The sequence below is a fragment of the Callorhinchus milii genome, unplaced genomic scaffold (assembly GCF_018977255.1).
Source record: "Callorhinchus milii isolate IMCB2004 unplaced genomic scaffold, IMCB_Cmil_1.0 Scaffold30, whole genome shotgun sequence".
Lineage (NCBI taxonomy): Eukaryota > Metazoa > Chordata > Chondrichthyes > Chimaeriformes > Callorhinchidae > Callorhinchus > Callorhinchus milii.
The window spans coordinates 1169121-1181189 of NW_024704771.1; the positions used below are offsets into that span (position 1 = coordinate 1169121).

Below are 12069 nucleotides of genomic sequence, written 5' to 3' on the forward strand. Positions count from 1 at the left end.
CCAAGAGATTTTCTGACAGGGCAAACCCAAAGGACGTGTTCACTGGGGTTTCGGGAAAGTCCCGAGATTCGGTTTTATTTGAAACAGCTGCGTCTTGAATTAGCGTTTACAATCCTGTCTCCGTACATGTGGAAGATATAAATGTCCTGGAGAGATCCGGGAACACTCAGCGGGTCAGGCAGCATTTATGGAGAGAGGCGAGTGAGTTAATGTTTCGCCGAAATGTTAACTCACTCGCCTCTCTCCATAGATGCTGCCTCACCCGCTGAGTGTTCCCAGCGACTTAGTTCGGATTTCCAGCCGCCACAGTCTTTCCTTCAGAGGCTGATCTATTGCGTCTGCTTTTCTTTTGTGTTTTCCTCACTTTCCGCTGTCTCCTCTTCTTTCATTTCCACGTCCACCACCTTCACTCCCTTCTTCTTCGTTGCTACGCTCTGCCCATCCTTACCGGCTTCGGACCTTATCTGCTTCAGAGCCGGTGCCACTGAAGAAGAGAAAGCAGATCAGCTTTTAATCGTCATGATCCTCGCATTTGATACAACTCCGGCTCACGTCGTTGAGACGTCTCAAAGCGCTTCACAGGATATACCGTAAAGTGGAGTGACTGTGTTTTGTGGGCAAAACGCGGCAGCCAATTCGGAATCAGAGGCGCAAGCGCAACCACTGAGCCAGGCTTTAATACACACTCTGAGCCGGGCTGACACACACACACACACACAGAGCCGGGCTGACACACACACACTGAGCCGGGCTGATACGCACACACACACACACTGAGCCGGGCTGACACACACACACTGAGCCGGGCTGACACACACACACACTCACACACTCACACAGAGCCGGGCTGACACACACACACACAGAGCCGGGCTGACACACACTCACACACACACAGAGCCGGGCTCACACACACACACACACACACAGAGCCGGGCTCACACACACACAGAGCCGGGCTGACACACATACACACACAGCCGGGCTGACACACACACACACTCACTGAGCCGGACTGACTCACACTGACCCAGTTTTACGATAAAACTCCCCCTTCGAAAAACCGTAGGGAGAACTTAGCCCTTGAGTCTGAAGGTTGAGGCATCGAGCTTTCTCTCTCCTTCTCTCCCTCTCTCTCACCGCGGTGGTCTGACAAAAGTCCCTCAGATAAAATCAGGTGCTCACTTTGTGTCTGTTTGTGGGATGTCGCTGTGCGCAAATCGGCTGCTGCGTTGGCCTACAAAATGCACAGTCACTACACTTGGCAGTGAATCCTGTGATTTAAGACACGACCCTGACCTGAAAGGCACTTGTGAAATGTCATAATGCAAAGATTATTTTTTTACATCAACTGGAGAAACATGTCCCCAAATGTCTGTCCTGAAACTACCCTTTTCAACTGCAAACCTGTGCTCACTTGTCCACACACATACACACACACACACCACAAACACACACTACACACATATACACACACACTACACACATATACACACACACCACACATACACACACACCACAAATATACACACACCCATACACACACACACTACACACATATACACACACTACAAATATACACACACACATCCACACAATACACATATACACACTCACCACACATATACACACACACCACACAAATACACACACACACATATACAAACGCACAGGCAGCAGAAACTACAACAACCACCATTACATTTATATAGCTCCTTTCACATCAGGAGGACGTCCCAAGGCGCTGGACAGTCAGTGTTACGGACCCGAGCTGGGGGGAGGGGTCGGGGAAGGGGGAGGGTGGGGTGGGGGGGGCGAAGCAGGGAGATCAAAAGCACAGTCGAAGAGGAGGGTATTGAGGTGGGTGTTGAATGTGGCGAGGGAGGGAGGGAGGGAGGGAGGGAGCGAGATGGAGGGACAGCGGGATGGAGTTCCAGAGGGTGGGAAAGGCCCGTCCGCCGATAGTGGGGCGAGCGAGGCGAGGGGGCGGGGGGCGTGAAGCAGCCCAGAGCCGCTGAGCGGAGGAAGCGAACAGGATGGTAGGGGGTTAGGAGGTCGGAGAGGTGATGGGGGTAGGGAGCAAGGCCATGGAGGGCTTTGAAGGTGAGGACCAGAATCTTGAACTGTATCCTCTGTGTGATGGAGTCGGGCGAGGATGGGGTGATGGGGTCACAGAGTTTGGTGTGGGAGAGGACACGGGCTGCAGAGTTCTGGATGATCTGCAGCCTGTGGAGGGAGGAGTTGGAGAGGCCGACCAGCAGGGAGTTTGCGTAGTCGAGTCTCGAGGTAATGAAGATGTGTATGAGGGTCTCGGAGGCCTACGGTGTGAGAGTGTCGGAGCCGGGCGAGGTGCGGAGATGGGGGAAGGCAGATGTGGGGTAGAAAGGACAGCTGAGGTCAAACAAGACATCAAGGTTCCAGACCGGCTCAGCGACGTGGAGTCTGCAACCGTGGATTATTGTGAGCTGTGCAATAGATGACTTCCTCGTCAGGGAACTCGCTGATTCACTGTGGTATTTGTATCTCGGATGCTGGGTGACAACTTATCACTCAATCAATTAAGACTCAACCCCAAACATCAATCTCAGAGGCTCTCCAGACCACAGCGAGAGAGAGCCATCTCTGATGACCGCAACAGGAGGGGGAGCTGTGCAGGGCAGAGCGATGGGGAGAATAACAACAATCCACCGTGTTTGACACAGTGCCTCATCACGTCGTCGAGACGCCTCAAAGCGCTTCGCAGGTCCACTGTGGGCGAAACGCGGCAGCCAATTGCGCACAGAGGCATCCCCCACGCAGACAGCCGCGGGGCTGAAGTGACCGAATTAATATTATTTCTTTTTAAGGGATTATTAACCCCCGGAAAAGCATTCCGTCAATCATCTAATAACCTGCCTTCAGCTGCTTACTGCTGGGTAAACAGAGGCGTGTGGTGTCAGTCTGTCAGTCACACATGACCGACCGACCGACTGACCGACTAACTGACTAACTGACTGACCGACCGACTGACTGACCGACCGGCTGATTGACCGACTGACTGACCGTCCATGGCTGATCGATCCCTCTCGTTGTGCTGGATCTGTTTCAGTAACTTTCTCCGTTTTTTCCCAGACAGAGTGATGTTTGCCCGTTTACTGGAGCTGTAACAAACCAGACACCAGTTACTGAGCTGTGACACAACGACAGACACACACACCCACACAGACAGGCTGACACACACACACACACACCCACAACACACTCACACACCCACACAGACAGGCTGACACACACACACACACACACCCACAACACACTCACACACCCACACAGACAGGCTGACACACACACACACACACCCACAACACACTCACACACCCACACAGACAGGCTGACACACACACACACATACCCACAACACACTCACACACCCACAAAACACTCACACACACAAACACAGACTGACACACACACACACAGTCTGTCCCCCAGATACTGACCTTCTCTTCTTCAGGTGGTGGATGGTGATCAGACCCTGGTCCACCACAGCCCCCACGATGCGGTGCCGGTCTCTCCGAGCCTTGCTCAGGACTCGCCGCCTTTTAAACTCCTGTCGGGAAAATCACAACCGTAACCGCCCTGCGCTCCACCCAGCGCCAGCGCCAGCAACCGTCTCAGACTCTCCACAGTCAATCCCGGGAGCTTTAACTCTCTCTCTCTCTCACACGCCTGGTCCCTGGGCAGCAATCCCCCCACCGCCCCCACAAATAAAATTGGTCCCCGGCTCCATGGCGGTTTTGGGGACTGCTGTGCGAAAAACTGGCCCAACGTTTCGTCCACAAAAGAGGCAGTGAATCCCCTTTACAGTGTAACCTGTGAAGTGAAGTGATGGTGTAGTGACTGTCTGTCTCTGTGTTAAGATTTCCAAATGATTTATTTGATTTAATTACAAAGTATTGACTCATTTCTGCGTGTGTGTCTGCGACTGTATTCGTGTGTATTCGTGTGTGTATGTGTGTGTCTATGTATGTGTGTATGTGTGTCTGTATGTATCTGTGCGCATATGTTTGTGTGTCTGTTTGTATCTTTGTGTGGCTGTATATATCTGTGTGGGTTTGTGTATGTGTATGTGTCTATGTGTGTGTATGTATATGTATGTCCGTATGTAGCTGTATGTGTGTATCTGTATGTGAGTGTATGTGTGTCTGTATGTGCGAGCGGGTGTGTGTATGTGTTTGTGTGTATGTGAGTGTAAATGTGTGTGAGATTTCTTAATAAACATTTATTGGGTTTCCCCTTTCCTGTGTTTACAGTAAGAGACTCTTCCTGTTATATACTGACTGTTTCAGGCCCGCTGATCTAGTGTACATAAACATATAGGTGTGTGTGAATATACATATATATGTGTGTGTGTATAGATATATGTATGTTTGTGTGTATGTATATAGAACACAAGAACCTAAGAATTAGGAGCAGGAGTAGGCCATTCGGCCCCTCGAGCTGCCCCGCCATTCAATAAGCTCATGGCTGATCTTCAAACCTAACTAATTACCTGCCCTCTCCCCATATCCCCTAATACCTCTATTTTTAAAAAATCTATTAGTCTCAGCCTTGAAGATGTTCAAGGAATGAGCATCTACAGCCTTCTGGGGCAGTGAATTCCATGAATTCCTTTCTCCCTCATATCTGCGCCACAACTGGCACCGCCTTCCATCACCTCCGGAACGTCGCCAGACTACGGCACTACCTCACCCCTCACACGGCTGAAACTCTGGTCCACACCTTTATCACCTCAAGGCTGGACTATGGGAACTCTCTCCTCACGGCCTTCCCGGCCCTCCCTCCACACTGCAGGTCATTCAGAACTCTGCAGCTCCCTCACCAGACACCGCGACCACATCACTCCCACCATCGCCCTCAACCTCGCCCTCACCCTCGCCCTCGCTCGTCTCCACTGGCTCCCCATCCCCCAGAGGATCGATCTCAAGATCTTTCACGGCCGCGCTCCCTCCTACCTCTCCGACCTACTATCCCCCTACCTACATGCCCGTACCCTCCGTTCCTCTGGCTCCGGTCTGCTCCACATCCCCCGCCCCAATCGCCCTACCATCGGTGGCCGGGCTTTCAGCCTCTCAGCCCCGAGGCTCAGGAACTCCATCCCCAGTGCCTTCGCTGCTTCCTCCCTTTCCTCCTTCAAGGCCGGTCTCAAAACCTTTCTCTTTGACCGAGCCTTCAGCTCCCCTCTCGACTCTCTACCCCCTCCTCGTTTCCTCCCTTCCCTCCCCTCACCCTGACCATTTCCCCCCACTGCTCGGGTCCCGACCCAACTGTCCAGCGCCTTGGGACGTCCTTCCGACGTGAAAGGCGCTCTATAAATGCAACCTTGTTGTTGTTGTTGAAGAAATGTTTCCTCAACTCTGTTCTAAAAGGCTGACCCTTAATTTTAAGACTGTGACCCCTGGTTATAGATTCTCCTTCCAGGGGAAACAGACCCTCAGTGTCTACTTTATCAGCCCTTTAAGAATCTTATATGTTTCAATAAGATCTCCCCTAATTCTTCTGTACTAGAGAATACAGCCCTGGTTTATTCAGCCTATCCTCATAGGTCAGTCCCCTCATCCCAGGAACTAACCGAGTGAATCTTCGCTGCACCCCCTCGAGGGCAAGTATGTACTTTTTTAAATAAGGAGATCAAAACTGCACACAATCCTCTCGGTGCGGTCTCACCAAAGCCCTATACAGTTGCAGAAAGACTTCCCTACTCTTGTACTCTAAACCTTTTGCAATCAACGCTAACATGCCGTTCGCCTTCTTAGTTGTTTGCTGCACCTGCAAACTAACTTTTTGAGACTGGTGTACAACGACACCCAAATCCCTCTGAACACTAACACTCTCTAATCTCTCCCTCTAGAAAATAATCTGTTTTTCTATTTTTGCTACCTCGGTGAATAACTTCACACTTCCCCATATTAAATTCTATCTGCCACCTACTCGCCCACTCCCCTCACCTCTCTATACCCCTTTGCAATCTTTTTGCATCATCCTCAGAGCTTACTCTCCCACCGAGTTTAGTGTCATCCGCGAATTTAGATACGTTACATTCAATGTCCTCGTTCAGATCACTGATGTAAATTGTAAATTTTCCCCACTGATGTCAGACTAACTGTTCTATGTTCCCCATCTTGTCTCTCCCACCCTTCTTAAACAGTGGTGTTACGTTTGCGATCTTCCAATCAATGGGAACTGTTCCAGAATCCAGAGAATTTTGGAAGATCAAAGCCAAGCCATCCAGTATCTCAGTAGCCACCTCTTTTAAAACCCTAGGATGTAGGCCATCAGGTCCAGGAGATTTATCAGTTTTAAGACCTGACAATTTACCTAAAACCATTTCTTTACTAATATTAATTTCCCCAAGTTGCTCACTAACACTGTCTTCTTGGTTCCCCTCTATTCTTGGTAGGTTTTCAGTGTCTTCTAAGGTGAAGACAGTAGCAAAGTACTTATTTAATGACTCTGCCATCTCTTTGTCCCCTACTTTAATTCCCCCCGTCTCTGCCTGTAGCGGACCCACATTTACCTTTGACAACCTCTTCCTCTTTATATATTGAAAAAAAACTCTTGCAGTCTGTTTTTGTGTTCTTCGCGAGTTTGCCCTCATATTCCATTTTCTCCCTCTTGATCACTTTTTGGGGTCTCCTTTGTTGATCCCTAAAGTTCTCCCAATCCTCAGGTTTACTACTCATCTTAGCTGTTTTATAGGCTTCTTCCTTTAACTTTATACTTTCCCTAACTGCTTCAGTTAGCCACGGTGGCTTTCTTATTCCTCAAAGGAATACGTGCTCGCTGGGAATTTTGCACTATCTCCTTAAATGTCTGCCATTGCTGGTCTCTCTAACTTAATGCTGAATTCCATCATATTATGATCACTTTGCCCTCGAGGAGCCTTCATTTCCAGTTTGCTGATCAGCTCTGCTTCATTGCACAAAACAAGGTCTAACTTGGCCTGTTCCCTGGTTGGCTCCTCGGTATACTGATCTAGATAATTATCCCTAATACATTCTATAAACTCTTCCTCTATCTTACTTTTCCCAATTTGATTGTCCCAGTCAATATATAGATTAAAATCACCCACAATTAATGTTTTTCCTTTGCTACATCTTCCGCTAATTTCCCGATCTATACCTTGAGAGATCCTGTGACTGCTGTTCGGGGGTCTATAAACTACTCCCACTAGAGTTTTCTGCCCCTTGTTGTTATGTACCTCTACCCATACTGACTCTACTTCCTGCTTTTCTGATTTAAAATCTTTCCTCTCTACTGTTTTTATCCCATCCTTTATTAGCAGGACCACCCCTCCTCCTCGTTTACCACATTGCCTATCTTTCCTATACACCACATATCCTGGAATATTTAGCTCCCACCCTTGATCTCCCTGTAACCATGTCTCGGTGATGGCTACCAGATCATACCCTTTTGTTTCGTTTGTGCATTTAACTCATCTATCTTGTTTCGAATGCTTCGCGCATTCAAATATAGCGCTTGTAATTCTGACTTCGGACTATTAGTCCTATTCACCAATACCCTATCCCTGGGCTTCCTTTCTCCACTTGACACACTTTGCTCATCTCCCAGGTTAATCTGCTCTCCCACTTTCATCGGTCCTAATTTTAATTGTGACGGATTACATGTGATTGAATTTACCCCCACCCCCCCTAGTAGTTTAAAGCCCTGTCTACCTCCCTATTTATTCGTGTTGCCAGGACATTTGTCCGAACCCTGTTTAGGTGGAGTCTATTCCTTTGGAATAGCTCCTGTCTCCCCCAATACTGGTGCCAGTGGCCTATAAAGTGAAACTCCTGCCCTCCGCACGATTCTTTTAGCCAGGTATTCAGTTCTTTTTTTTTTGCCTGTACCAATTTGCCCCCGGCTCAGGTAATAATCTCAATATTAATACCTTCGAAGTTCTACTCTTTAGCTTAACTCCCAATTCCCGGAACTTGCTCCTCAACTCGTCCCTACCTGTCCTACCTACATCATTGGTCCCTATGTGAATCATAACTATTGGATCCACTCCCTCCTGCTTCAAATTTTTCTCCAGCCCAGAAGTGACATCCTTCACCCTGGCCCCAGGAAGGCAACAGAGTCTTCTTGTCTCCCTGCTACGGCTGCAGAAAAGTGTGTCAGTCTTCCTGACTGTCTCATCCCCAATCACCACTATATTCCTTCTGACTATTCCCAGTGTGGCCTCCTGTATAGAAGTGTTGGGGTAAGTTTGCCCATCTTCCTCACAGACTTCCTTGTCCACACATGTTGTAAGTATTTCATACACGTTGGACAAGGTTAAAGCCTGGGGTTCCTCTGTCCCTCTCTTTCGGGTCCTCTTACGCGCCTGTCTGACCGTCACCCAGTCCTGTCCGTGGTTGGCAATGGGATGATCCCTGGAACTCATGGGAGTGTCTGGCTCCAGGATGAAACTGTCCAGGAAGCTCTCCCCATCTCTAATGCTGCGCACTGTCTCCACCTGAGACTCCAGCTCAGCTATTCTAAGCTGGAGCTTCCTCAGTTGCAGACATTTGCTGCAGATGAAGTCGCCCGGGCTCAGGTTGCCCTCCATCAACTCCCACATACCACATTCCTCACACATCACCTGCCAGGTCATTCTCTCCTCTCACTCTATTTATCCCTGTATTATTGTCGTTTAGAAGATATACTTCCCCCTCTGCACCTAATTCCCACTCTCACCCAATTCCTTCTCGCTCTGGCCTCGCCTCACTCCGGACGAAGCTCACTCTGGGCTCTCTGCTTCTATATATAGATATATGTGTGTCTATAGGTTTATATATGTGTGTGTATATGTATGTATGTATATGTGTAGTTGGTGAGTAGTTGGTGTGTGTGTATTGGTGCGTAGTGTGACTGTATACAGTGTGAGTGGTTGGTGTGTGTAGTTGGTGCGTAGTGGGTGTGTGCATGGTGGGTGTGCAGTTGGTGTGTGTGTGTAGTGTGCACAGTGGATGTGTAGTTGGTGTGTGTGTAGTGTGTGCATAGTGGTGTGTAGTTGGTACGTGTATAGATTTTTTTTGGTCACTCAATCCATGACTGTTTGTGGGACATTGTTGTGCGCAATTGGCTGCCGCGTTTCGCCCACAAATATACAGTCAATTCACTTTACAGTCTATTCTGTGAAGTGCTTTGAGACGTCGATAAGACGTGAAAAGCGCTATATCAAATGCAAGAATTATTATTATTATTATTATTATTATTGTGGGTAGATGTGTGTAGTTGGTGTGTGTGTGTGTTTAGTTGGTGTGTAGTGTAAAGTGTGTGTAGTTGGTGTGGAGTGTGTGTGTAGCTGGTGGGTGTAGGTAGTGGGTGTGTAGTGTGTGTTTGTGTGTTTGTAGGTGGTGGGTTTGTGTGTAGTTGGTGTGTGTATAGTGTGTGTCGGATTCTCTTCCCTGCTCTCCTCGCTCAACCTCTCCCTCCACATCAACTCCCCCACTCAGTCATGGCCACCCACTCGACTTGGTGATCACCCGGGGCCTCAGTGTCTCGGATGTCACTATCACCGACAAGGCCGTCTCTGACCACCACTTCATCTCCTTCACCACCTCCACCCCACTCCCCACCTCCACCAGACCCACCACCATCTTCTACCGCCCCTGGAAGAAGTTACCCCCACAATCCCTAACCGCTGCCTTGGAGTCCTCTGAACTCCTCTCCCTCTGGTCCTCAACCCTCACTGACCCCTCTTCTGCTCTCACCCTCCTCCACAATACCCTCTCCTCCACACTCGACACTCTGCCCCCATCACCTCCCGTACTGTCTCCTACTCTCGCTCGTCCCCCTGGTTCACCACCCACCTCCGCTCACTGAAGAGCCCGGTGTGGGCCGCTGAACGCACCTGCCTCAAATCTGGCCTAATGGTCCACCGACATATCTGGTTGGACCTCCTCAAAATCTACCGCTCCACTCTAGCCTCGGCCAAGTCGTCCTTCTACTCCAGGATAATCCTGGAGGCGAAGAACAACCCCAGGCTACTGTTCTCTACCACATCCCGACTCCTCCGTCCCCCCCGCCACCCCGCGCAGGTCATCTCCTCCAACCTTCACTGCGAGGAGATGCTGGATTTCCTTGAATCCAAAATCAAGGGAATCCGCTCCGCGGTGTGTAGGTGTGTGTGTGAGTGTGTGTGGGGCGGGGGGGGGTGTAGGTTTGTGTGTGTGTGTGTGTGTGGGGGGGTGTAGGTATGGGGGGGTGTGTAAGTGTGTGTGTGTGTGGGGGAGGGTGTGTGTGTGGGGGGTGTAGGTGTGTGTGTGTGTGTGTGTGGGTGTGTGTATGGGGGGGGGTGTAGGTGTGGGGGGTGTAGGTGTGTGTGTGTGTGTGTGTGGGGGGGGTGCGGTGTGGGGTGTGTGTAGGTGTGTGTGTAGGTGTGTGTAGATGTGGGTGTGTGTGTGTGGGGGGGGGTGTAGGTGTGGGGTGTGTATGTGTGTGGGGGGTGTGTGTGGGGGGTGTGTGTGGGGGGTGTGTGTGCGGGGTGTGTGTGTGGGGTGTGTGTGTGTAGGTGTGTGTGTAGGTGTGTGTAGATGTGGGTGTGTGTGTGTGTGGGGGGTGTAGGTGTGGGGTGTGTATGTGTGTGGGGGGTGTGTGTGGGGGTGTGGTGGGGGGTGTGTGTGCGGGGTGTGTGTGGGGTGTGTGTGTGGGGGGTGTAGGTGTGGGGTGTGTGGGGGGTGTAGGTGTGGGGTGTGTGTGTAGGTGTGGGGGTGTAGGTGTGTGTGGGGGGGTATGTGTGTGTGTGTGGGGGTGTGTAGGTGTGGGTGTGTGTGTGTGTGTAGGGGTGTAGGTGTGTAGGTGTGTGTGTGGGGGTGTAGGTGTGGGTGTGTGGTGTGTGGGGGTGTAGGTGTGGGGTGTGTGTAGGCGTGGGGGTGTAGGTGTGGGTGTGTGTGTGTGGGGGGGTGTAGGTGTGGGGGTGTGTGGGGTATGTTGTGGGTGTGCGTGTAGGTATAGGTGTGTAGGTGTGGGTGTGTGTGTGTGTGTGGGGGGTGTAGGTGTGGGGTGGTGTGTAGGTGTGGGGGTGTGTGTGGGGGGGGGTGTAGTGTGTGTGTAGGTGGTGCTGGGGGTGTAGTGTGTGTGTGTAGGTAGGTGTAGGTGTGGGGGTGTGTGGGGTATGTGTGTGGGTGTGCGTGTAGGTATAGGTGTGTAGGTGTGGGTGTGTGTGTGTGTGTGGGGGGGTGTAGGTGTGGGTGTGTGTGTGGGGTTGTAGGTGTGGGGGTGTGTGTGGGGGGGGGTGTAGGTGTAGGTGTGGGGTGTGGGGGGGTATGTGTGTGTGCGGGGGTGTGTAGGTGTGGGTGTGTGTGTGTGTAGGGGTGTAGGTGTAGGTGTGTAGGTTTGGGTGTGTGTGTGTGGGGGGGGGTGTAGGTGTGGGCGTGTGTGTGGGGGTGTAGGTGTGGGGGTGTAGGTGTGGGGGTGTAGGTGTATGTGTGTGTGGGGGGGGGTGTAGGTGTGGGGGTGTAGGTGTAGGTGTGTGTGGGTGTGTGTGTAGGTGTGGGGGTGTAGGTGTGGTGTGTGTAGGTGTGGGGGTGTAGGTGTGGGGGTGTGTGTGTAGGTGTGGGGGTGTAGGTGTGTGTGTAGGTGTAGGTGTGGGGGTGTAGGTGTGGGGGTGTGGGGATATGTGTGTGTGGGGTGTGTGGGTGTGGGGGTGTGTGTGTGTGTAGGGGTGCAGGTGTGTAGGTGGGGTGTGTGTGTGTGAGGGGGGTGTAGGTGTGGTGTGTGTGTGGGGGTGTAGGTGTGGGGTGTAGGTGTGTGTGTGTGTGTAGGGGTGTAGGTGTGGGGGTGTAGGTGTGTGTGTGTGGGGGGGGGGGGCGTAGGTGTGTGTGGGGGTGTGTGTGTGTGTGGGGTGTAGGTGTGGGGGTGTGTGTGGGGGTGTAGGTGTGGGGGTGTGCGGGTGTAGGTGTAGGTGTGGGGGGCTGTGGGGGGGTGTGTGGTGGTGTGTGGGGGGGTGGGGGTGTGTGGGGGGGCTGTGGGGGTGTGGGGGTGTAGGTGTGGGGTGTGGGGTGTGGGGGTGTAGGTGTGGGGGCTGTGGGGGGGGTGTGT

The 12069-nt window shown here is 51.4% G+C and overlaps 1 protein-coding gene across 1 annotated transcript; it reads right to left on the reverse strand.

Moving 5' to 3' along the window:
* Window positions 1-293: 293 nt before the first annotated feature.
* cunh11orf98 (chromosome unknown C11orf98 homolog) lies at window positions 294-3589 on the reverse strand (the record flags this gene model as incomplete). Its single annotated transcript, XM_007912541.1, is given in 3 exon segments — window positions 294-484; window positions 3043-3140; window positions 3480-3589. Coding segments are annotated over 3 exon segments (363 nt in total), but the record flags the coding sequence as incomplete, so codon positions are not given.
* Window positions 3590-12069: the final 8480 nt, after the last annotated feature.